General features: G+C 47.3%; 1 protein-coding gene across 1 annotated transcript in view; it reads right to left on the bottom strand.

Moving 5' to 3' along the window:
- The window catches only part of Fstl4 (follistatin like 4), a 433,128-nt gene that overhangs the window by 181,578 nt on the left and 224,674 nt on the right, over nucleotides 1-26,876 (bottom strand). Inside the window, exon 4 of the mRNA XM_032911962.1 lies at nucleotides 11,555-11,800. Within this exon, the coding sequence (XP_032767853.1) occupies nucleotides 11,555-11,800 (246 nt within the window). The remainder of the gene's footprint in view (nucleotides 1-11,554; nucleotides 11,801-26,876) is intronic.

Below are 26,876 nucleotides of genomic sequence, written 5' to 3'. Positions count from 1 at the left end.
GCCTATGTAGACCACTTAGCATTCTTACCCAAAAAGAATATGTGGATGATCTGGTCTAGTGTGCGGGCCTGCACAAGTTATCTCACCTCTTAAGAGCCTAGAGTGAATGTGAGGCCAGCTGTGTTACATAGCAAGACCTTGTCTAAAAAACATGTGTATAATCTGCAGAAATTCCCATAAGCAAGTGTCTTAGTTTGTATCCTATCGCTATGATGAACACCATGACTAAAGGCAACTTGGGGAGGAAAAAGTTTATCACATCTTACAGCTTATGGTTAATCATGAAGGGAAGTCAGGGCAGAAACTCAAAGCAGGAACCGGGTAGCAGGAACTGAAGCAGAGCCATGAAGGAGTGCTGCTTACTGGCTTGTTCCCCATGGCTGCTCAGCCTGCTTTCTTATAGAACCTCACTGCCCTGGAAGCACTCACAGTGGGCCGTGCCATTCTACATCGACCATTAATAAAGAAAATGCCTCACACCTTTGCCTCCAGGCCACTCTGATGGAGGCATTTTCCCAGTCCAGGGTCCCTTGTTTCAGATGACCCTAGCTTGTTTTCAAGTTGGCAGAATACCAACCGGCATAGTGAGTGAGGGGACTAAGTACACTTAGCTTCATACTTTTCTCTCGGAAATTTTGCTTAACTGTATTTGGAACAATTATTTAGACAGCTTCTCATTTTTGGTAGCCACATGCTCCCCTTAAGTCTGGAGTACTATGGTTTTCTATTTGTCAGATTCTCTGGGGGGACTAATAGCTCAGCAGTTAAGAGCATTTGCTGCTCTTGCAGATAACCCAGATTTGGTTCTCAGCATCCACACTGAATGGCTCCTAGATCCATATAACTCCAGCTCCAGGGGATCCAACACCCTTTTCTGGCCTCTACAGGTACTGCGCCCATGTGGTGGACACCCTCCCTCCCTCCCTCTCTTCCCCTCTCCCCCACCCTTCTCTCTCGGTTGTATCTAATTGTTGAGGTTCCTGCTTCTGTCCTCTGGCAGGACTATGCAGGTGAGACACTCTCAGATACTGTCCATGTGAATATCCACTCTGCAGGTTCCATACATGACCGTCGTCTGTTGAGTGTAGAACTTTTAGACTAAAATCTCATCACTCAAAACCCCACAGGTGCTTTTTTTATGGATGCACTGTTGTTAATGTTGGCCCTTGGCAAGGAGGTCCACTAGGGCCACCAAGGGCCCAGGACAAAGAACCAGATGTCCTCTCGCCTCTTACTATGTCCCTGTGGTTTGCTCTGGGCTCTAGGACAGCTAGACCCCGATGTGTTAACCCTTCCATGTCTGTTCTCCATGGCTACTATCCCTTCTCTTATACTGTTTCTCAATTTGCCTCTTTCTCATTTCCCATGTGTTATATTTAGGGAGAGTTTTGCTTTATTCTCTTTGGGAAGAACATGTCTCCATACCCTCCAACGTGAGAATAAACATGTCCCTTCCCTCCTCATGGTTAACCTGGCTCCTTTCAGATTAAATGTGTAAGGAGCTTCTGTTCCTCAAGTTCCGGTTCCTCAGCTCCTTCCCTTCCCCTCTCCTGCTTCCTTCGATTTTGACAATCACTAGACCAAGCGGTAATCCTATCTCCCGTCTCTTCTCCGAGTTCGTGTTTAATTGAGCCAACAGTAGAAACCAGTTGTCTAAAATGTGCTTTTGTTTCTTGGGTTTTGTTTCCCCCTCAAACATGCTCTTTCTTCTACTGGCTTAAGTGAGGGGTTTTCTGCTGCTGAAACACAATTTCCTTTTACTCTGGTGCAGATTAGGTTTTTGTCAACTTGACATGAGCTAGAGTCAGGGAAGGAAGACCCCCAATTAAGGAATTACTTCCATCACATTGGCCTGCAGGTAAGTCTGAAGGGATGATGATGATGAAGAAGAAGAAGAAGAAGAAGAAGAAGAAGAAGAAGAAGAAGAAGAAGAAGAAGAAGAAGAAGAAGAAGAAGAACAACAACAACAACAACAACTACTACTACTACTACTACTACTACTACTACTACTACTACTACTACTACTACTACTACTACTACTACTATTGGTTCCAAAACAGAACAGATGAAACTTTCTCTGCATAGACAGAAAGGAAATCCAAGCCCACTAACTGCATGAAAACTATGGTAGGTCCTTGACCCTTCCTGGTACCTCTCCACCCCTACCCTGGGCTCCCTTTGAGGCATCTTTGGTAGAAGTATTTTTCCTTTTGTGACTTCTTCCTTGACTCCTCCTTTTTGACCTGAATCTACCTATCAGGAAAAGTTTCCGCTGTTTGGCCATCACAGCTTAGCTTCTAGGGTTTTCTAAGGCACTGGAAAAGATATGGGGAGCCAAAGAAACCTGTGTGTGTGTGAGCTTCACCCCATTATCGGGTAGAGTTAGCGGGCATACATAGACTTGAAGATCTGCCAATGCTCTCAACAAAGACCTTGGGTTTGTTATATGTCAAGGAAATACAGACCTTGTCACTGTACTGGAGTGAACTGTACAACACCTGAGAGAAGGATGGGAAATATGGGTGTGTGAGAGGAAGGAGAATGTTACAGAGGGAGGGAAGGAGGACAGAGACAGAGATAGTGAGTCTGTGAGTGCTAACTCAGTAAGGTCGGGTGAGGGAGGGAGGCACTGACCCATACCTCAGAAGTGCCTGCTGGACCACTGAGGACCAGATGCGTGGGCCTCAGCTATCTTAAGAAGAGACGGGAGATTGAGCGCAAGAGGTGGAAGAGAAAACGGAGGTTCCCCTAGGAAGACAGCTAAAGGGAGATGACTGACAGGTCCCTGGAGGAGCCCTCCTTTCCAGCTACACAGAGCAACACATGGCTCAGACGCGCCTGCTTACAAAAGAACGTGGACAGGGTTCATTGCGTCTGGCTGTTCTAATTACCTGCAAATCAAGTGATTTTGCTTCCTTCGTTTAGCAGGAGGTTTTTTTTGAAGGCCATTTCCACTCCAATTGCCTCCATTAGTGAGTGGAGAGGATGCATCGGAGCAGAATGGAGCAGGCGAAGAAAAGCAGAGGGCAGGGCTCTGAGGACAGGAAGTGTCCCTTCCCTTCACACCTCAGAAAACTCTCTCTGAACCTGGCTCTCTCACATCCACTGGAATCTGGAAGAGGACTGGACACAAGGCTTTTTTTGCCTGACAATGAACCACAGGAGGTCCATTCACTCAGGTGGCACCGGGTGGCACCCCCTCAGCTCTGGGTGGGTAGGGAGCATCTCAGACTCCATATCTGGTTATTCACTGTGGTGTGGTGATGATAGCAGAGCTTGCTCCAGCAGGGACTCCGCTGATTGGCTCCCGCTGTGCTTCCTTGGGTCACCGCACGAAGCTTATTTATTTCAGTTACTGGGCAGAGTTCTGTGTTTCCTTTCTCCTTAGAGAAGGGAAGATGGCCTAGACGTTGCTTTCCTGAGCTGAAAAGTAGGCAGAAGGGACGGACACTTATCTCACCCCTGGAGGCTGGAGGCAAGGGCAAAAGGAACGAGGTATCAGGACCAGTCTTCTGCATCAGACTTCTTCATCAACTTCTGTCCCACACCAAGGGCCCCCTGGCTCCTCAAGTCTTCAGGAAGCAGGAGACCTCAAGTGAGGCATATCTGTAGGAGAGTGAGGAACTCTGCCCTGCGGTCCAAGTAAGCAGACATGCTCTGCGGTGGGTGGCGGGCATGCAGAGTCAACATGTTTGAGTTGCGGCTGGTCTGACAGCTGCTGAGTTTGTCACACACATAATTAGATAAACTGGTCGAGCAGAGAGATTGGGTATGCAGTGCCATTTAGTGGCTGCTACACAGGGGCCTTGATCTTAATTGAAGGCACAGTAGGGGGAGCCTCAAGGAAGTCCCAAATCAACTTCTTCTTGCTCTAGTAATTTGACATTTGACTTGGAGAGATCATCTGAAGGCTCACAGGTGGTGAGAGCCAGCTCCAGCTCTGAGAGGCCTGAGCTGCCAGAGTCAAGGTCACTTCTCTCTCCACAGTCTTCCCCGGAACAGCCCCCTGGAGGGATCGTTGTAAGTAGGGGCTCCATGTCCGTCTGTTCCTTCACTGTTCCTCTCCTTCCTCCTCTTCCCCTCAGTGGCCTTCTAAATCTTCTGTTTGTTGCGACAGAACATTTCACAAGATAAACTTCTACAGGGAAAGATTTGTCTTGGCTCATCAATGTGGGGTGCGTGCGTGCGTGCGTGCGTGCATGCGTGCGTCCAGTCTATCACTGGAGGGGAAGGCATGATGAAGCAATGAGAACGTATGGTGGGGGTTGTTCACAGTATGGTAGAACATGAATCAAGAGCAAGGCAGGGTCCAGGGGCTGGGCATACTCTTCAAGCTCTGTCCCTAGTGACCCACCTCTAGCTGAGCCCCATCTTCTAACAATTCCTCCTTAAGCCTTTGTCCTCAAATAATACAGAGCTGTAAACCGTGAGCCTATCTGGGGGCTTTCCAGATCCACGGCATAACCTCCTCCTGCCCTAGAGAACCTACAAAGCCTTGAGCAGGCTCCTCCTCATAGACCTGTCTATTTGCTGAGGACTTCTAAGGGGTTCCTGTTCTGTCACTCTGGACCCTCCAAAGGACTATACATTGCATGGTCACTAATGTGTGGATTCAGCCAAAAAATTAGTAGAACATCTCCAGTGAGGTAGGCAGAGAAAAATAAAGCAGACACCTACATTTGTAAGGACATTCTGTATGAAATGGGGCTAGGCACTAACAAGAGCTTTTCATGGAGGGGATCTGATGCTTAATGAAATTTCTCCCAGCATGCTAGCTAGCTTGACATTCACACAGGAAAGCCCTGGTCCTGCAGGAATCATATATCATGTATTAGTCATCATACCATACCATATTATACTCGCCATATCATACCATATCATAGTATATCATACCATAATATGCCATATCATACCATACCATATCAAATCACGTCATCTATCATGTTATATCCACCAATCATCTATTTACCATCTATTGTCTGTGTGGATGATTTGTGTGTGTGTGTGTGTGTGTGTGTGTGTGTGTGTTATATGTATGTGGTATGCGTGTGAACACAAGCACAGAAGTCAGTGGAGGGTGTTGGAACCCCTTCCATTTCTCTCTACTTTGCTTCTTTAGGGCAAGTCTCTATTGAGTAGGCTGGTTGTCCACAAGATCCAGTAATCTTCAGGCCCTGACAGAACTTGATACCACACCCAGCCTGTTATGTTGGTGCTGGAACCTGAACTCAGGTCCCCATGGTTGTGCAACAAGAGCTCTTCAACACTGAGCCATCTCCATGGCCCTGTGTAGGTGACATGTAATTCAATGGCCATGGTAGAAAAGAAAGGAGAAGGCTTATATGGCTCTGAAGGGATTCTGAAGCAAAGCCTTCTCTTTTGACTCTAGGATTGGAGAGTGAGCCTGCCAATGACTGATACACCAAGGAAGTTAGAGAGAAGCAGGGGTGGAGGTGTACAGACAAGCCGAAGAGGTGCTGAAGACAGCGGGGAACAATGGAGGAGGTGGGAGGCTCAGAGACCGTAGCTTGTTTCTGTGCATGAAATCAATGCACTGCGAGACTTTCTCAGCTCAATAACTTATTAGCAATTTTTAATTACTGGATTGTAATTAATTCATTCAGAATGCAGCTGTTCTGTGGAGCACGCCACACGTGCTGAACTGATAGTGTTCTTGCGCATTTTCAGGGGCCTCAGACCAACATTTCCTTGCTGAAACCCAGGGGAAATAGTCAAAGAACACACACGTTTGTTTGAAGTCATTTTTTTTTCTACTCTGGAAGCGGATTCTACAAATGGGATAAATGCACCCCAAGGGGGCTGCAGTGGGGTGTGTGTTTGTGCTGGGGTATGGGTCAATTTTCAGTTCGGCCAGTCTCTAGTTGTATGCATTGATGCTGGCCAGATCCACAGAGTGAGGAGGAGTCCCCCAAATTAAAGACTGCCCACCGATTCCTATATATCCTCGAGGCCTTGGTGCTGTGTCTGGTGAGAGAAGCTGTAGACTGAGATTGCACAGATGCTGGAGACTGGAGCTGGCCTTCATCCCAACTGTCACCCCCTCCCCCTCATACCTTATCAGTTTGAGCTCACACTTTCCTGAACTCCACTTCTCCCTGGGATTCAAATCTTAGACATCTGATCCTTTCTGTGCCCCTCAAAACCTTCCCCACTGTTTCTATCTGGCGATCCCTCTATCTCTTCAAGATCCACTTTCTAGCCAAGAAAGCTTATGAAGCCATGAAGCCTCTCTCCCCTTCACACCTTCTGACAGTTGAACGTCTTTCCCAGGTTCTACTAACATTTCTCCAAACTCTTCTGCACGTTCCAGGGATTGCTACCTTGCTGGGTATCAGGTTCTCTTCCTTCTTGCTAACCAGCTAGGGAACCTGGGGGACTCAGCTCTCTTCACAGAAGGAGCCACTTGGAGGAGATCACACTCCAGTCATTTCCTAAGGAAACAGACCCATCCTGTCTCCTCTAGCCTGAAGGAAGAGCCACCACCCCTTACCTTTGGGCCCCATAACCTGTGCAGCTGTGACCACAAACACTGGAGGGGACAATTGAAAAGGACAAACTAGGGGATTCAGGCCATAGTCACGTGCCTCATGCATTTGGGTAGGGCACAGTGCTGGTAGGAGTCTTTACCTCATGTTTGCTGGAAAGCTAAGAAAGAGACTATAGGGGAAAGCAAGTTCCGAAGGATACACACCATGACCTGGCTCTTGTACTTCTGTATCACCCCAAAACATGCTACTGTTTTACAAATCAAGGCATTAATGTCAGAACCCCTAAACCCTCACAATTTCAGTCTAGTCTGTTTCTTTTCCTCCCCTTCCTCCCTCTCCCTCCGCTTTTGATGTTTCTGCCTCGGCCTGACCAGTGCTGGATGATGAGCCTGCATCACTGTGTCTCGACTCCTGATACAATCGGTAGAACGTCCCCACAGACATACCGAGTCTTGAAGTACTTTACCAATCTCCTAGGCATAGTCAGCACAGGCTTGCCCTAGTCCAAGAAGGCACAGTGACATACTTGGCCCCAGAAGCCTGGCCTCCCTTTACTTTCTTGGGTCTCAGTCTTTCCTTGCTAGAGGGCTCTCAAGCTAGAGAAGCTGCTCTATTAAAGCACGTTAAACCACACCCCATTCTGCCAGGGCTCTGCAGTAAGATTTCACACGTCCCAGTGACTGAAGTCTCTTGGGGCCGGCACAGCCCGGGATGACAGTAACTTCCCCTGGAAGGACAGATGAGATTTGTGGAAGTACAGAGATGGCGCTGGGAGGGTGTGGGGTCTACGTGGAGTTCTGAAGGTACCAGGTAGCTCAGCAGCAGCAACCACAACAATCACAACAACAATAACAATGATAATAATAATAATAATAATAATAATAATAATACGGTAATAACAATAGTGAGATTTAAAAGAAAGAGAGAAAGAAAAGAAGGTTCTCTGGAAACAAGATTTCCTTTACTAACATGTGGACAAGCAGTTGAGTTCTCATGATTGTCCACCAACACTTAAAGCAAAAAAAAAATAAAATAAAATAAAATAAATAAATAAATAAATAAATAAAAAGCTAGGGTTCTAGAGAGACGGATCTGCAGTTAAGAGCACTTGCTGCTCTTGCAGAGGGTGGGAGTTCAGTTTTCAGTGGCCGGAGGATCCACAAGTGCCTATAACAATAGCTCCATAGGATCTGAAACCATCATCTGATCTCTCTCTCTCTCTCTCTCTCTCTCTCTCTCTCTCTCTCTCACACACACACACACACACACACACAATTTTTAGAACATTAATATTTGAAGGATAGTGAAGCCCCGTGAGTATGTGGTCTACTAATTTTTTTTAAATGTAAATGAAGATTCTCTTCTTGGATGTCACTAGCCTGGAAGCATGCTTCTGGGTCCTGGGCAATAGGACGTCCACAAACGCTCTGCAGGCTGAGGAGGCGGAAGACAAACTCTAGCCAGCAGTTTTGCGCCCATAATTTCATGGTTTGTTTGGAAACCTGCTCAAATAGGCCATCGTATCAGCCGTATACACCCAGCCCTAGTTTGGTGAGGGACTGCTTAGAAGGCAGGTTCGTGGGAGACAGAGTGTGACCTCAAAACCAAGTCAGAAGTACCTTTTAAAGTTAGTGTGCACGGAGGAACACGCCGTGACAGGATGCCTTCGAACACAAACTCTGAAGTCAGGCAGGGACACCCTGTCTGGGTGTATGATCTTAGTGGTATTTGGAGTTGAGGAAAAAGCACATTCCCCGAAAGTCCTTCCCAGATTTCTTCTTGCTCCTAACTTTGAACAAGAGATGCCCAGCTTCTGGCCTCGGAGGCCTGGGATTAAAGCTACAAACTTGAGAAGAAGCTAGCCAGGGTTTGGTTTTAGTCTGATTTTTCACACAGGCTAACGACTCCTAAATGATACTGTATTTTATTTAGCAGTCACAAAGAATTCTGTCACCATAGCAATGGAGGCTGATTGATAGCAGAAGTTTCCTTATAAGCAGGGGGCTTAGAATTCTGACTCTTCTCTCTCATCGTGCGGCGAAGGCTGTGTGACCCCAGCCAGCCCTTGGCAGAAACCTTACCTGCAGGGGCTCTAGACACAGTGCCATGGTCCAGTGTAATCTGTCACAGCTCTTTCCCTAGATCCACACACTCTGGCCCCGTATGAGAGGACCATGTATTGGTGGCTTCCGGAGGCAGATTAAACCCCTACAGACTGGAGTGTTCTCTCACGTGTTTTCCCAGAGAACAGAAAATGGTTGATTTTCGAAACTGTGCTTTCACGGGCAAAAGTGTTTTCAAGTTTCCCATGTTAATAACTTCTTGGCTGTTTGGAACGAATGACAAATTGTCACCCATGGAGCTCAAGCTGGCATTAAACAGACTGCTGCCATTGTGAGGTAGGGGCAGCAGACAATGTGGGTCTTCACAAGCCCTCTCTCCTCAGCTCCCACCCCTTAGTTCTATCCAGCCTCTGCCATCAGCTTCCTATTGGAACCATGGTTCTGGGGGAAGTTCCCTGCTTAGGGCTGCTGATGTGTCCACCCCTATGAGTCCCTGTTAGTCAGTGCCTAAGTCCCTCCAGGTCACACGCTAGAACAGTGGTTCTTAAGCTTCCTTGTGACCCTTTAATACAGTTCCTCATATTATAGTGACCCTAACCATAAAGTTATTTCTGTTGCTACTTTATAACTGTAATTTTGCTACTGTTACAAATTGTAATATAAATATTTGTGTTTTCCAATGGTCTTAGGTGACCCCTGTGAAAGGGTCATTTGACATCCCTCCCCCATGAGGTCATGACCCACAGGTTGAGAACTCCAGAGGAATGCCAGGCGACTGGGCCCTCCTGCCTGACATATCTGGTTCACCCCGATATTAAAAGGATTTCCCAAGAAGTCCAGACATCGGATCAGGGGTAGAGAAGAAGTCCTGGTTCTAGGTGGGCCCTCGATGAAAGCATCAAGGCTTGGTATACACAACTTCCTATAGTAGTCTCTATCTGCCACCAAGCTATCTGGGCTCTGAGAGGTTCCCAGGAGCCTCCTAGGCATAGCCTCTCTTCCTACCTCTGTGCTCCTTTAGGCTGGGCATCTCTGTGTTCTAGGTCTGTGGCTATATTAGCTGAGAAGCAGCAATGATGGGTCATACCAATACAGTGGACCGGGAGTCATGCCACATGATCTTTGTGTATTCCCCTCACTTTGCATTGCCAGAGCAGTCATTGATGGCCACCAGGCCCATGTCATAGCTGAAGGAGAGGTCAGAGACGTACAGGGAGGCACCCAGGGCCACAGAGCCGAGACATACCAGAGCCCAGATATAACCTGGTATTTTGGAATGCGAGGAGACATTGCTCACTTGAAGGGGGATCTGGAGGGGAACAGCTGTGCATTGGGCGGGGGGTTCACAGAACTGGTGATTCACTGCATTAGGAAGATTCGGTGCATAAATTCAATCAACACAAAGCCCAGCTTGGGACTGCCCTCGTCATCCCTCACTGCGGCAGGGTTTGTGGCCGTTGTTCTTCCCCTCCTGTGAAATGAGAAATGCTGTTTGAATAACCGATGGCAGGGGAGGCTGTGCACACTCCAATGAGGAAATAAAAAACCTTCGGAAAGATGCAATTTGGGGGATATTGGAAACCAGAGAATGGAACATCAGTCTATAAAATTCAACACGGCCAATAAAGCTGGAGCAACTGGTCAAGTGTTTTAGTGCGCACGGTCGCCAGGGAAGCGGCGGGCCAGAGCTGGGCGGCGAGCGCTTCCAGGCATCTGTCCTCAGCTCATTGTTGTCTCATTTGCATAATGCACCTCATGATTCTGAAGCACCTCAACATTAGCGTCATGACCACGGCGATGAAAGTGTCACGGGCTTAAGTGCACCTTCCCAGAGCCCCAGCCACCACAGCCAACCCGGCACAGCCTCTTGGTTACCAGGGTGCTGGCGGCTCCCCGCGGAGGGGGTGGAGGCTCACAAACCTGTGTTTTTCACTTGGATTGTGACCTCCCAACCCAGGCTTGTACTCTATGGCACATGCACATGTCACAGGGAGCCTGCAAGGCCCAGCTTGTCACTGCAGAGTAGCGCAGAAGCCCTTGGTGGCCAGCACTTCAAACCTAGACATCTCCTCTCTCTCACTGTACCCAAAGCAGACCTCAGACATCACCAGATCCGAGGCAGTCAGTCCTTCCGCCTTTAGCATCCTCTACTCAGTCACTGTAGGTTTGTCCAGCTGCCACGCCCTGTTTCTATAGCACAGGGAACTTAATGCACACACGGCAGCTCTAGTCATGCTTCCAAGCATCCCTGCGGGTCGTGGCATGCACTACTCAGAGGCCACATCAACACAGGGAACAGCATTCTAGCCTCTAGCCTTTGTATCCTTTGTATCCACGAGCCTCTGCGAGCCTCTGAGCATCTTTGTGGTGTACTGTGCTGGGTGCTGAGACAACATTAATACATAAAACAGAGTCCACCCCTGCAGCTCTTACTGTCGAGCCCCTTTCTTCCCACCTAATCCCCCAGTGCATAGTGAGTCCTTTGGTCTCTATCTCCATAGGCGTGTTCTACTGTCTTCGCTGGTTTTGTTCAGAGCTTCTTTGAAAAAGCGAGGCATGGGTTGCTCTTCCACTGGCTGGGGACCGCTCTGCCAGTCTCATCTGGTCATTTTAAATGTACAGTGTAACTTCCTGACTCAGGGAACTCTGTTCAGAGGGATACATGTGATCTCTGTTGCCACTTTTCAAGACCCATGTGGAGACTTGGGTCTTACCCTATGACCTGGTGCCCAGTGGAGACTCTGTATCTGTTCAGGGTTTAGTTTGGCCTCCCCAGATTCTGTTCTCAGGGTGGGCAAGGGTGAGGATCTCTGGAGTAGGACTCAGACTTAAGCCTGTTGCCATTGGGTTAATGTACCAATCCTTCTCTTTACTGCCTCTACACCCAAGACCTGTGCACCCAGCACCGTGGTCACTGTCCACAAGAGTGTCAGAAGACCCATCACAGAACTCTGAAGCACAGGCAAGGGGCCCTCTTCCTACCTTTGAGGAAGCAGTCTTTGCTGTGTACACTGACAATTCGCTTGCCCAGCAGGCAGGCTGCACGGCGAAGCTCGCAGTGGTTCCCGTAGAGCTTCCCGTCGGAGCCGCACACAGGCATGTAGCGGGGCCTGCACACCTCCAGACAGTGGCACAGGGGCTGCCCTGTCGTCCTATTGAGCAAGCACCTGCTCCCGTGGCTGCAGAGTTTCTTCCCACAGGAGGCTGACAGCCCAGGGCTGGGAAGACCTGTGGATGCAAAGAAACAAAGAGGGTCAGTCAGCTCAGGGCTGGAGAACAGAGCTACAAATCATCTATGTTGCTCTTGTGAGGCTGAAGTGACCCAAGGAGGGGGTGTGGGGTCTCTGGGTACATAAAATCCATGTCCCTCCAAGAAGTAGTTATAGGAGTCAAAAGGGTTGTTTTGCTGTGCAGTGTTGATGTTTTTATGAGATTTGCTCTGAACATCTCAGACAGCATCAACACATCCCCGAACCTGTGGGAGGGCCCTTGGGAAATACTTGTGTTTTCACGGGCATACTTCTCCTTGCTCTCAATGGGATAAATGAAAACACCTAGTCCTGTGTCACTAAGAGGTACCTAAGACCAGAGGACTGCTCCTATGCCCCGAGACCACTCCACAGACTAGAATTGCATCAAAATCACTGTAAAACTGATTTCTTCCCCCATCCTTTCCTCTGCCTTTCACTTCTTTCCCCCTCTTATTGCTTTTCTTTTTATTTTCTTTCTTTTGAGACAGTATCTCATACAAACCAGACTGGCTACGATTCCTGATCCTCCTGCCTCTACCTCCCAAGTGCTGGCATTGCATGCATGGGCTGCCACACCCATCCTTTTCTTTCCTTTTTTTTTTTTTTTCGGAGCTTGGGACCGAACCCAAGGCCTTGTGCTTGCTAGGCAAGCGCTCTACCACTGAGCTAAATCCCCAATCCCCATCCTTTTCTTTCTTAAGTGGTGACTTGCAGCCAGGCTGTGTGCTAGGTCTCTGACAGGTCTCAATGATGGAGAAGATGTAACTCTGCTTTCTTTCTCTGACCTGGCCATTCTGGTTGAAGATGGAATGTGAAAAAGCCATGATATAAATGAGGCCAGTGTGGTGGCTTAAATGAGAACTGTTCCCATAGGCTCATGCATTTCAATGCTTGGTCCCCAATTGGTGGAATTGTTTGGGAAGGACTGGGGATGTGGCTTTGTTGGAGGAGGTGTGTCACTGGTGGTAGGCTCATGCCATTCCAAATGAGCACTGCCTCCCTCTCTGCTTTGTGCTTGTGGATCAGACGTGAGCTCTCAGCTATTGCTCCAGCGCTATGCCTGCCTGCCTGCTGCCATGTTTCCCGCCATGATGGTCATGGACTCACCCTCTGAACTGTAAGCCCCGAACGAACTCTTCAACGAGTCTCTTTGGCCATGGTGTCTTATACTACAGCAGTTTAAAAGTAATTAAGACAGCCAGGCCAGGAAGGAGCTATGGGAACCTAAGAGCTACTTTTCAGTCCAGTGTCAGGCAAAAACATAGTTGCAGGGAATTGAGCGTACTGAACAGAAGAATCAAGGAGTGCTACGTCTACTCTGGGGAGCTCCTGCAGAGGCTAGAGGGGAAGTGTGGTAAGGAGAGGGTGGGGAGACCACACCATAAGCAGGGCCACCACCATCCTCCTCCTACCCCCGACCAGTCCTCTATAGCATGACCTTCATCTGTGGATAGAAGCCCAAGACCCTGGAATTGGCAGTTGCCATACTGCTTGAGAATGTCCCCTGTGTCTGACACACACCCACAAAGATCTTTGGACAGTGTTGCCCAGAGCTTACACCCAGAGGCCGGCGGCTGTGGGGTGGCTTATATCACTGGGAAGAGAGAAGTCCACCCAGAACATAACAGTAATATTCTGCTGCAGGAGAGGAGTCCAGGGAATTATGGGATGCCTCGTGCCATTAATGCCAACACGTGGCATGCTGGGAATTTTTAAAAGAGCCAAAAGTTCAAATAACTACAAGGTGGACACAGCGTTCGCAGCTCTGGGAATGTGTCGCGCTACGCTGTAACACAATGATCTTCCAAGCCTGTTACGGCAGTTCGCACTGTAGTCTCAATGTCTGGGAGGTTGAGGCAAGAGGGTGGGAAGTCCAAGGCTAACCTTGGTTACACACTAAGTTTGAGACTAGCCTGGGCTACATAACATGTGCCAAAAAACAGAACGAAACAAAAAAGCAAGACCAAACAAACAGACAGACAGACAGGCAAACTATCTCCCATATGCTATGCAAGACAAAATGGTTCTGGCTGCCAACACTGAGCCTTCAGGCCCAGCTTCTTCTCCCCAGGACAAACATGTTTAAGGGGGTGGGGGAACCCAGAATCCTTCTTTTCCTGTTTTGGGTTAAGTCTGCTTTTCATCAACATAGATTTGAAAGGGGGAAAAAAATCAGTTATGGAAAGATTAACTACTTGATTCAATAACTCATTTAAATTCCCCTAACCTTGGCAAGTTAAGAAATATCGACTTTTTTTCTTGCATCATAATAAACTCGAAGGTCAACATATCTCTGTGGCGTAAAAGGGCAAAACCAGAGCGGGGTGTGAAAATCTCCCTTATCCGCTTGGCTGACCGTCCCCACATCACTGCAAATGTTCCCTCCACTACAGAGCCACCCTCCTACCCCAGCAACTTTTCTGTGGAGGCTGACAAGAGAGAAGGAAAGGAGTTCTGGGCTGGAACCTTCCCAACCCCAACCTCCTCCAAGCCCCCCTTCCCCAATCTCCCCACCTCCTGAGCCTAAGGCTTCTGGTTGCTTTGCTACCAAGTGTGTTTGATTAGCAGCATTCTCCTGGGTTGTTGGGAAATGGGCCACTCTGGAAAGTGCTGGCAGCTACTAGAAGAAACGAACACAGTGCTGAAGCAATCAGCTTTTGTTTTTTTTCCCAAGACAGGGCAAGGAAGTGAAGCCTTACCACTAGATACTGTTTCTATAAACTTCCCTGTGCCAGCAGAAAAGAACTGACAGACCGCCACACTTAGAAAATAAGCGGCTCAAGTCTTTGGCTTCTCAGACTCGGCTGTGCTGCTGCTTCTCCAGCTGTGACCCTCTCTGTTCTCCCCCAGTGCCTATCAGCTCTGATTTACCCTAGAGGGTCTTCCTTCTTGGGGTCAGCCTGTGCTCCTTCCCTAGATTGTGTGCCCTGCCTCTAGCTTTAGGAGGCTCCATAGGAGCTGGACCACTGTCTTCCTATGGTCATAGAACACTCAGGTTTTAAGGAACACAACAATTTTAAGGACAATTTAGTGCCGATGTTCCAGTGTCAGGTCAGAGGCGGGGGAGGGTGATGGGGGTTACACTTAGTGATCGTCTGGAAGTCCGTTTTAACCTGTCCCTCCCAAGTGGGGAAGGATATGGAAGATGGTAGGGCATGGAGGAAATACATATTTCTTCTTCAGTCAAGAGACCCCTAGAGACGCAGAGGAAAGGGAACTTCAGAGACCACCTCTTCTACCTGGCCCTCTTTCTTTGAAAAGCCAGATTGTATTAAACGCCACTGTCTGCTTCTCCACATGAAATGCTCACACTGATTAGCTTGCAGGTGCCTTTTTCGTAAACTGTGGTCTGAGGAGGTCACGGTTAAGAAAACACCTGTGCCAACCCTGTGGCCATGGAAGACGACGAGACGGCTCACCTTCTCTCTGCTGCGGAAACCAACTGCTGGCAAATATTTGACTCCTAATTATTTGCAATTAAGACAAAAGGAGCTTTAAAATCCCACGCAGTCCCCTCACCAAGGCTGTGGACAGCAGGCCCCATGGGCCCCTGAGCTTGCGTAGGCACGGACAGGCATGGGTGGAGACGCTGACCATGAGGTAGTTTCCTCATTAAACCAGCCCCTCATCGCCACATCCTTTCTGTCATTAAAGCAGAATGACTTCCCCACTCCTACCGGGACGATGATAAAACAGTAATGGGGAAGGTAACGGAGTGAGACTCCCAGCTACTGCCTCCAGTGTTTATGAGGACAACCGTGAGGCGTGAAAAAGATCGTGCATGCCTAATTTATAGTCATAAAGGCAGTCGTTTACCCAGGTTAAAAACTGATCATCTTGCCAAATAAGCTGCTTTTCAACACTAATTAAATTTATGGAAACACGGGTAGACATGGGAATTGATACATTAAGATACATTGATACATTTGTGGAGCCACAGATCTATTGTTGATGCTGAAGACCCTTTGAGGTCATTCAGAGAGGGCTCTGGATCACAGTGTTACAGACATGGTGGCCAGAAGCTCTGAGCTTGGTTGTATGAGGTAGGACTCAGTGCTAGCCTGAGCTCCACCGGAGGCTGGTCAAGGTGAGTGAGCTCCAGGATAGCTTCTGGAGGCAGATCAGGGAGACTGATCCATCTGTAACATTGAGTGTGGCTTCCTTGTGTAGCACAGTGTACTTGAGAACCAGGTGGGTTATTTTGTTTCCAAACTCTGGCTCCTTGGTCCTCAGTAAGATGGCTGGCTTCTTTTCTTACTGCTGTAGTAAAATATCTGACACAGCAACTCCGGGAAGGAAAGCTTCACTTTGGCCACAGTTTGAGGGTACAGTCCAACACAGCTGCAGGAGCCTGAGGTGGCTGGTCACATCGCACCCACAGTCAGGAAGCAGAGACTGGTGAATGCTGGTTCTCAGTTCGCTCTCCTCTAGTCTGGAACCCCAGCCCTAGGACAGTGTCTTATTCAGTGAAAAGCCTTCCCTCCTTACCTAAACCTTTCTGGAAACATCCTTACAGATAGGTCCAGAGGTGTGATTCCATGGGAATTCTAAACCCAGTCAAAGTGACAGAGATGATCAATCATGACTGTCACGATTGTGTCAGTGCCACCATAGTGGTGAGGTAGACACTCAGGTAGTTTCCTGGTCAACTCATCTCATCCTATCCTATCCTCAGCCCTTTCCAGCCTTCCTGTCCTATCACGAAGCAGTACAGAGACTATGCTCTTGGATTTTTTTTCAGCCTCTCAAAACAAGACCACATAGACTTCTTTTGTTTATAGTCTACCCAGCCTATGGCAGTCTTTAAAGCAAGAGAAACTAGTCTAAGATGAGGGGAGACCCATTCACCTTTCCACTCAGGATGTGGACTGCTGGCTGACACGTTTTCCCTAGTGTTGTGTCTCTGTGTCTAGAATTCTTCTTCTGCTAGTTACAGATGGTGGCCCCGCCTTTCCCTCAGCATGTCTTGGGAGTATCTGCTCTGTCTCTCAGATGGAGTCACATGCCTCCTGACTGCCACCAGTGCTTATACAAAAGACCCCAAGATGAGATCCTACAACCTCATGTACACCTGTGAGGTCACAGAGATGCTCTGAGGAAACCCCTCACTCCTGAGCCCAAAGGAATGAGTTGGGTACGTAAGCAGAGGAGCATGCCCAGCACCAAGAACCTTGAGAATCTTGTCTGCCATCTGCTATAAAACCTAGGCCGGCACAACTGCGGCCTCTAGCTTCTGCTGGCTGAGAACTCTATAGGAGGACATGATCACCATGGGCAGTCGGGTGGAACACTTGCTCATTTACGCATTGTGTGTGTGTGTGTGTGTGTGTGTGTGTGTGTATACGTGTGCACGTGTGCACATATGCATGAACACTCGTGTAAGTTATATGTGCATACAGATGTCAGTAAAGGCTAGAGGGCATTAGATCCTTGGAACTCGAGTTACAAGCAATTGTGAGCTACTTGATATGAGTGCCGGGAATCAAACCCAGGCTCTTTCCAAGAGCAGTGACTGCTTGTAACCGGTTTGCTGTGCCATCTCTCTAGCCCCAGTCCACTCTTTTTTAAAGACATGGTTTCTCTCTGGGACCTGAGGGTATTGATAATTAGGGAATTCTGGCTCAGTCAGTCCGGGATCCTCCTGTTTCACATATGTGCCACTGCACCTGACTTTGGACATGCTTGAACTCAGGTCACCATGCTTGCATGGCAAACATTTTACCTACTGGGCCATCTCCCTAGCCATGGTTGCACCTTATCCATGAGGAAGAGACTGGTTCAGAGCAGAACTGGAGAAGTTAAATGCACACAGGAGGAGGGAGGAAGAAATGAGGTGGTTGTGCATGGCGTATGCCAGTGAAGGCCCTACATAGTCTGAGGAAACCAGGCCCTCCAGGTTTCTCTTTCTCAGCGAATGAATCATTTGTATCGTAACTGGAGTAAATGTTTACGTTCACAGGTAACCTCATAGTCCAGGCTGTTAAGGAATGGTCAGGGTTGAGCTGAACAGAGGCCTCTAGCTTAGGTCATGGCTTTGGCTTATGTAGGCCTGTTAAACAAGGCACCAGGCTGACACTATGAGGCCTTGTCTTATTCCTGGGGAGCCTGGGCTGGGCTCTCATCCTTCTCAAACTGAGTGTTAGCCTCAACTCCAGAGACTCCAGAAAAGGAGGACCATAGGGGCTCTAATCACTAAGCTTGGCTTCAGAGAAATTGCTCTTTGGAGATGCACTATGGACAGGAGACAGAGGGCTAGCGCCAGAGGCCCAGGCACCATGGATGTACAATACCAGTGAGCTACATTGGAACCTGTCTCAGGCCTGAGATTTCTTTCAGCTGCCCTCTAGCAACCACACGCTTGAACCTTTATTTACCAGGCCTGTGCTCCTCAGTGCTTGGTGGTAGCGGTGGGACCTGAGAAAAAGCTCTTATTTAAAACTGTAAGCGGTGTCTATCTGTTCCTTATGAGATGGCTGAGAGGACTGAGTGAGATCATTCACCAGAGGAGACTGATGTGCAGCAGAGACTGGGCCTTCTGAGTCAACGATAGGAAAATCAAACAGCTGGAAATGGAGAGCCCCGGGACTTGTCAGACTCAAGTACCCATGGACATAGTGCGGTGGTGACTGGCTTCGGGATGCAAGCATGCTTACATTGAAAGAATTGACCGGGCTTAGAAGGCAGATTGGAAACACCTTGACTGTTTCCCCACAGAATGCTTCCCCTGCAGTTACCCCAGGATTTGGTTGGAGCATGGCAACTCTGTCCAGCTTCTGAGCTGGGCTAGGCTGAAATCACAAGCTGTCAGGACAGTGTCTGGAGTTGTCTAATTGGAGGGCAAGCTCTGTGGATCCCATCAGGTTCTCGAAGCTCACTGTCAAAGGCAGCCTTGCAGGGCGTGTGGGCGCGTATGGTGGCTACAGGACAATCTTGGCTCTTGTTCTGGTACTGTTCACCTTTTTTGGGATAGGGTCTCTTAATAATCTTGGAATATACCAAGGGATCTGCCTCTGTCCACTTCCTCATCCTGCCTGGCTTTTTAAAGTGGGTTCTGGGGATCAAACTCCGGTCTCCTGTTTACAAGGAAGGTACTTTACTGACTGAAATATCCTGGACTCCATTGCTTAAAAACTAATCATCCCCATTGTTTATTTTAGTTAATTAGCTGCATGGTGCTGGAGATGGGACCCAGTGCCTTGGGCAGGGCAGTCAAATTCTCCTCTCCTCTTCCTCCGGTCTATATCTACACAGGCCCACTGTGCAGTTGGTTCAAAGCTTATATCACCTTTCCTGACCCTTTTTAATGGTTGTTACTGATGTCTTCTTTCCCTGTGCAGTGTGGGAGGACAATGAAGACTCTGGCTTGACTATTTCTAGAACTTTCTCCCCAAGCATTAAAGGAGCTCTTGGGTTCTATCCTAGGCTCCTTTCTGTCTCTTTGTCATCAAGTTGGGGAATCTGTGCTCCCCAACAGCAGGCCCTAGAGCAGGGCCTGAGGCAGCCAAGTGGGGTCTGCAGTCCTCAGAGAGCCAGGGCCCAGCATGAGGTCTCTGTGGTATCAGCCAGGCCCAGGCTCCACTCCTCAAATATTCAGAACGAGGCTTAGGTGCTGGCAGAGTCAGCTGGAAAAAACAGCCAGGTAAAGATAAATCTGACGAATATGTGTAGAGACCCACGGCTGGTTGGTGAAAGGTATGGCTCACAGGGAAAGGAAGGAGCAGAGACACTGGGACTGGAACAAAATCATCACCCACCTGGAAACTGAGGACATACGTCCAAGGCAGTGTTTAAAGATGGAGGTCTTCTGGCTACAAGAAGATTATAAAGGGAAACCATCTTACTCCTTCTCCTTCTGTTTGCTCAACCAAGTGATCTGAACTAGCTTCAGAGGGTTATTTCCAGAACCTTCTTGTGAATGGAAGCAGCATCAAAATACAGAGCACGAAAGGAGTTTTGCTGCTGGGGGGTGTTTCGTTTGCAGAATGGCTTTATTTTAGAGTACTTCATCCAAATAAATTCCCCCGCCCCTTCAAGTTCTTTCCTTTGCAGAAAGGCCCGCCAGCTGCCCTCGGTCTCCTGTTCTGTCAGCAGGCCCCTCATTTTCCCTCCAGGTACTGAAGTCCCTTGTTACTTTCTCTGGCTCCTCTGAGTCCCCCTGTCTCAGAGCTGATGGCACCAGATGTTGCTGGTTTCCATGAATCTGCAGCAGCTTATAGATGCCCCAGTATGTGGGTTTGTTCCAGTTTTCTCCACGAATGATTAAAGGGCACCTCTCCTCTGGCTGCCTCCAATTATTTCAGGAGTGACTGTGGTGCAGCCAGTGGGAGGGGCTGGGGGGGGGAGTCTCCTGCCACTTTCTCTCTGGAGCTTTAACCAGCCTCAAAGGATGCTTCTAGAGCCCTTTACACCCTGTGTGTGTGTGTCTGCCTCCAGGTCAGCCCTTTGTTTTAATTAGATCACTTGTCATGGATGTGTCAAGATGCTGACATGGTGTGAAGGGATCTGGAATCACTTAAGAGGGGAGCCTCTGGGAACACCTGTGAGGGATTATCTAGCTTAAATTCCAATCTGGGCATGCCTGTGGGGGATTAATTTGGTTAGGTTAATTGAGGTGGGAGGACCTGCCCACGAAAGGTGGCACCATTCCCTAGCTAGGATCCTAGACTCTCTATAAAGGAGAAAGTCAGCTGAGAGCAAGTATTTAGCTCCCTGCTTCTTGGTTAGGGATGTGATGTGACCAGCTGCCTCAACCTCCTGTTGCCCTGTCCTGATGCTTGAACTGTGAGACAAATTTTCCGTTTCAGGGTAATTTTAATAATGGCAACAGAAAAAAAGAGCTAAGATGCATGGTCTCAGTCTTGATTATACTTTTCAAGGGGAAGAGAAAAGATTAACTTGACTCAGGAGAGATGATGGCTCGGTGGTTAAGAACACTGGGTATTTTTCCATACAATCTGTTCTCCAGAATCCACAGGGTGGCTCGTAATTGTCTATAACTACAGTTCCAGGAGAGCCAATGTCCTTTTATGGCCCCTGCTACACACATACGTGGTGCACAGACATTTATGCTGGCAAGACACCCATATACCTACTAAATAAATAGTTACTAACAGAAGTCTAATATTAGCTCATATACAAATGACTATTTTACGACTAGGGTGGCGGTTTCTGCTCAGACAACATCCCTTTTATCTCAGTGGGACAATCAGCCGTAAACATATTTGTTGTCTGATATTGGGTAACATGGCAAAGATTAGTAATATTGTTAGATTCTAGGCATGATGGCGAGATTTAATTGACAGGTTGACACATCCCAGAATTCATCTGGGAAGAGGGTCTTGATGAGGGATTAGCCGGCTCAGGCTGGCTTGTGAGCATGTTCGGGGGACTGTCCTGCTTGCCTTGCCTTGCATTACATTGACGTGGGAAGACCAAGGCCAAGAGCTGTTGACACCATTTCCTGGCTGAGGCCCTGGACTGTAGAGCAGCAGAGAAAGCTGAGCGCAGCATACGTGCATTCACTGCTCTCTGCTCTCGGACGTGGATGTGATGAGACTTGCCGACCTACATCCACTTCCCCCAGATGATGACTATGACCTGCAGTTGTAAGCGAGAACAAACCCTTTCTCCCCTGCTTGTCAGGCTGTTCTATCACAATGACAGAAAGGGAACTTGACACTAGGTTCTGGCAGGTGGGCTGGGTGACTCGCGGGGTCTGCTCCTCACAAAGCCAGATGAGCCTGTGGGAACACGGCTTCCTCCGTTGCCTCCACAGGGACCAGCCAACGCTTTGCTTGCACCATCAGTGGTCATCAAATTCCAAGAAAATCAAGGCGTTCCTTCTTAAATGAGTATTTTAGCCAAAGAGGATAATCGGAGAATTTCAGGAAGAGAATTGTTACTATTGAGACTCAGATTAATGTCTTCCAACATCGAGTGAGAATATATCTAGGATGACCCAGAACAAAAGGGGAAATAAAGAAAATCTGGAAAAAAAAAAAGCATCAATCCCAGGTGCTTCTGGGATGGCCCAGCCTTAAAAAGCTCTGGCTGGTACTGAAGGGACCTTGGTTCTGTTCCCAGCACCTACAGAGTGGCTCGCAATTGTCCCCAACTCCATTCCAGTTCTAGGGGTCTGGTGCCCTCCTTTGGTCTCCTTGGGTACTGCACACACATAGTGCACTTACACACAGCCCAAACACACACACACACACACACACACACACACACACACACACACACACACACAACACACACACACACCAAAAAAAACAACAACAGTCTTTCAAAGTGATATTGTTAAGTAAAAAGGAGTAGGGAAAAACCCTTTAAATATGTTCCCGTAAGTAGCCAATCAGAGCTGTTTCAAATTAAAATTGGGAGTCAGACAGGTATCGACATTATCACCATCATTATTGAAAGGGGAAATATGATAAGGTAGAAAAATGAATTAATCTTAATGTTTAAAAAAGGAAGGCAGTGAGCAGTTACTACTGGCTGCTGATTATATGTACTCACAGACCCGAGGGAGTGATGGCAAGCACTGAAATTAGCCAGGCCTGGTGGTGTAGGTTTGTAATCCTAGCTATGTGGGAAGCTGCTGTGGGAAGAGTGAAAGCTCAAGGGTTACAGAGGGAGTCAAGGGCAGCCTGGGTTACAGACAGAGTCAAGGGCAGCCTGGGTTACAGACAGAGTCAAGGGCAGCCTGGGTTACAGACAGAGTCAAGGGCAGCCTGGGTTACAGAGGGAGTCAAGGGCAGCCTGGGTTACAGAGGGAGTCAAGGGCAGTCAAGGGCAGCCTGGGTTACAGAGGGAGTCGAGGGCAGCCTGGGTTACAGAGGGAGTCGAGGGCAGCATGGGTTACAGAGGGAGTCGAGGGCAGCCTGGGTTACAGAGGGAGTCGAGGGCAGCCTGGGTTACAGAGGGAGTCGAGGGCAGCCTGGGTTACAGAGGGAGTCGAGGGCAGCCTGGGTTACAGAGGGAGTCGAGGGCAGCCTGGGTTACAGAGGGAGTCGAGGGCAGCCTGGGTTACAGAGGGAGTCGAGGGCAGCATGGGTTACAGACAGAGTCAAGGGCAGCCTGGGTAATGTATGGAGACCTTGTCTCATAATTGAAAAGACAAAGGAGGCTGGGAATGACGCTCCGTGATGGAGCTCTCACCTGCCTGCCAAGCATGTACAAGGCTCTAGGTTAATGCCCAGGACTGAAAAAAAAGGATAAAATTATATTATAAAACAGCCATGATGAAGTAGTCGGACAGATGATAAATGTGTCAAAATTAACCATTTTACTGTACATTAGCAGTAAGTAATTAGACACAAAAAGGGGAAACAGTTCTCTCACAATAGTGGCAAAACCCATAAAATATTTATGAATAAATTTGACAAGAAAGCCATAGGACCTATGTGAAAAGGACTATAAAATCTTATTGAAGGTCATAAAGTAAGATTTGAACAAATGCAAAGTCATTTCTTATTCCTTCAGTGGGGAGACGTTCCCATAAATTTATACATTTAATATAATCCTTTGGAAATAGTATAAAGTGGTCTTTAAAAGTTCATTTGACAGAGTAAGTGCCCTCAGATAACCAGGGAAGATAAGGAAAGGCCAGGGTGTGTGTGTGTGTGTGTGTGTGTGTGTGTGCATGTGTGCACACATGCGTACACTCTGTCAGGTGTTAGGAGACCAGAGCAGGAAGCGGCTGACGTAGAGAGAGCAGCGTGGTATTGGGGCAGAAATAGGGAAATCAATGAGCACAAAATAAGAGAGAGGATACTGGAATAAATCTCAATGTATATGAAAATCCTGTCGCCCAAGTGTCCATTCTGATGGGAGAAAACGTTCTGCTTCATACACGGCACTGGCTCAGCTGGTTGCCCACCACAATAAAACAACACCGAAGGCACCCACATCATCCCAAGAAGTCAGATTCAAGTAACCATACATTCGTCAGTGATTCTCATTAAATGATGAGAGGATAGGAATACTAGACAATATGTAATATATTAACTTGGTAAACTGAAGTTAATTATCATTTGTCGGATGGGGCCTGAGGCATTGTGTGCGTTTGGTAACTGTCCTCCATGGGACGCATAGACATCAAAGGACCGTGGACACGCCAGTGCTCATTCATCCGGATAAGGATGAACTTCATTTTGTTTCTGCATTTTGCCATTTGTCCCTCCCCCCAGGGTCTTCCTCTATCCACCTCATACCCTGAATGGAAGTGAATGGAACGCCCATCACTTCGACTAGGGTAGCTGGCTGCCTAGCAGGCTCTTGGGATCCTCCTTGTCCATGTCTCCCCAGTGCTGGAGACAGGAACTCAGGTCCTCACGCTTGCAAGGCAAGTGCTCTTGCCCACCGAGCCACCCCCCTGCCCCACAACCTTCACATTTCTATGCAATATACTGTTTATTTAATATACTTTTATTTTATGCAAATGAACCATGTGCACTTGTCTGAGATCTGGTTCCTTTGATACCACAGGTTTTATCCACATCTTTCCATATTAATCCACTCATTTCCCCTTCTGTTACCCGCTGAACAGCCTGGCATCATGCAGTAGTCTACACTGGGTTGTTCACTGCATTTTTTCCATTCCTCTTTCTCATTGCCTTATTTTTAGGGGAAGTATCTTTTGTAGATTTCCCCTTTTACACATTTAAAAATTAAATATGATTTAGTTTTTTAAAACAGCTTTATTTATTTCATGTGTGTGAGTGTTTTGCCTGTAGAGTGCTCCATGTGCTTTCAGTGCCCACAGCGGCTAGAAGGGGCGTCAGATCCCTAGAGCAGGAGTTACAGGTGGTTATGAGCCACAGTGTGGGTGCTGGGAACTAAACCGGGACCTCAGCGAGAGCAGGAAGCCCCCGTTACACGCCGAGCCACCGAACCAGCCCCAAATACGCTTTCTGTATTTTTCGGTTTACAAAGTTCATTTATAAAATATAATTAGCTGAAAGTCTAAAGTTAATTAATATTTCACTCTCCATATGAGACACTCGGAACAAGTGAACTCTAGCCACTTTTCTTGACTTAAATGGCTGACTGTCACATGCTTCGATTCTGTGCTTATTATAATACCTTATTATGCATCAACTTCTCTCAGCTGCATTTGTCTAAAATGTCCACTTTTATTATATACCAAGCTGGAGTGTTACAGGGTCGGTGCAGGGCAATACTCTACCACCGAGCTGTTCATCTAACCCCCCTATCACTTTAAACACTTATTTTAACTCACTGGAATGGAATATATAATCTGAAATAAAAGATTTAAATGGCCTTTATGAAGGGAAACCAAGAGAAGACAGGAGAAATCAAGAGGCCCATCGTGGGCACACTCAGGAAACAATAAAAATATACTGAACCTAGACTCCATAATGTAAGCCCAGAGGATCTGGTGCAGACCTGTGCGGGCCCTGTGCATGCTGCCACCATCTCTGTGAGTTCACGTGGCTTTGCCCACGTCCATCTAGGGGGGTCTTGTTGTTTTGGTGTTCTCCACCCCTTTGGCTCGTACATTTTGTTACATTTTGTCCACCTGCTCTTCTGAGGGGAGGGATTTGATGGAGACACCCATCGAGGACAGGGTCTGAGTGTGGGCCTCTATACGTATTCCCATCTGCCGCAGGAGGATGACTCTGATGATGGCTGCGCAAGGCACTTATCTGTGAGTGTAGCAGATCATCAGGAGTCATTTGGTCACTACATTCTTTTTTTTTTTTTTGATCAATCAGTATTGTTTGGCTTTATCTTAGGACCCTGGGTTATCCAGGGTCTCAAGTTCTTGGTCACCTCAGCAGTGTCAGGTATGGGTTCCGTCTTGTGGAGTGGGCTTTAAGTCAAATCAGTTCTTGGCTGGTTACTTCTACACGTTTTGCACCTTCTATTTTGTTATATTTTGGTGGGGTCTTTTTGGGGAGTGTTTTACTTTGTTTTCTTGGTTTGGGGGGATTTGTTGTTCATTGGGGTCTGTATTTTTTTTTTTTTTTTGAGGAAGAACTTAAAGTTGGGTACGGACAAGGAGAGGATCTGGAAAGGAAAGAATATGATAAAGATAAATTTAAATATAAAAACTGTTTTAAATGATAGAAATAAAAAAAGATCATCTGTTATCTCTGAGGAATGTGGAGTTACAGAGGCAAGAGAAATTAGTGAAAATTGAGTTGATCTTGAGATGTAAAATATTTACATGAAAGCGCTGATTTTTCTGTTTAAACATTTATAAGAATCAAGAGTAGTCTTGATTAAGGACTCACTTTGTTTAAAGCATTTTCTGTTAACTTCCGAGCTATGCTAATGCTATGCTAATGAAAATGCCCGTTCTGATGTCGTTTCTGGATTTAGGATCTGAAGCTTGATGAGCTACTGATGGTCACTGATGGAAACCTGGAAGGAATGGAGAAATGTGCAAATCTCATCCTGCATACCTTGATGCCTAGTGGTTGAGACTGTATATAAAAGTTAAAACGAATGAATGTAAGAGAGTTAATTTAAATAGGGGAACCATAGATATTTGTGTTTTTCTTGAAAATGGGCAATTATATCTTTTATAAATCCTTAAGAATTCTCACCCATCTCTGTCTGTCTGTCTGTCTATCTATCTATCTTTTTTCTTTTCTAAGTATTCTGATTCAACATATGTCTCAAGTCTTCATTCTATTAAATACTTTTCTCACATTTTCACTTTCGTTTTTTTTCTGTACTATATTCTGCACACTTTCCTCAAATCTGTCTTCCCGAACATGAATTCCCTCTTTACCCATTGCTAATCTTCTCCTAGTCCTCATTCAACTGAGTAAATAAAAGTGGACATCAATGACAATAGAAACTACAGAAAGTACACAAACTCATAGATAATAACACACCACTGGATGATAATTGGTCAAGGATGAAATCAAGAAGATTTCAAATTCTAGAATTGAATGAAAATGAACCCATAACATATCAAAGTTTATGGGACACTAAGAAGGAAGTTAACAGCATTGAGTGGATTTGTCAAAAAATTATAGAGATCTCAAATTGATCAGTTAATGACGACCCTGGAGGCC

This window comes from Rattus rattus, chromosome 9 (assembly GCF_011064425.1).
Source record: "Rattus rattus isolate New Zealand chromosome 9, Rrattus_CSIRO_v1, whole genome shotgun sequence".
In the NCBI taxonomy this organism is placed as follows: Eukaryota; Metazoa; Chordata; class Mammalia; order Rodentia; family Muridae; genus Rattus; species Rattus rattus.
The sequence above is the reverse complement of the archived record's forward strand: the minus strand, read 5'-3'. Positions and strand labels throughout refer to the sequence as shown.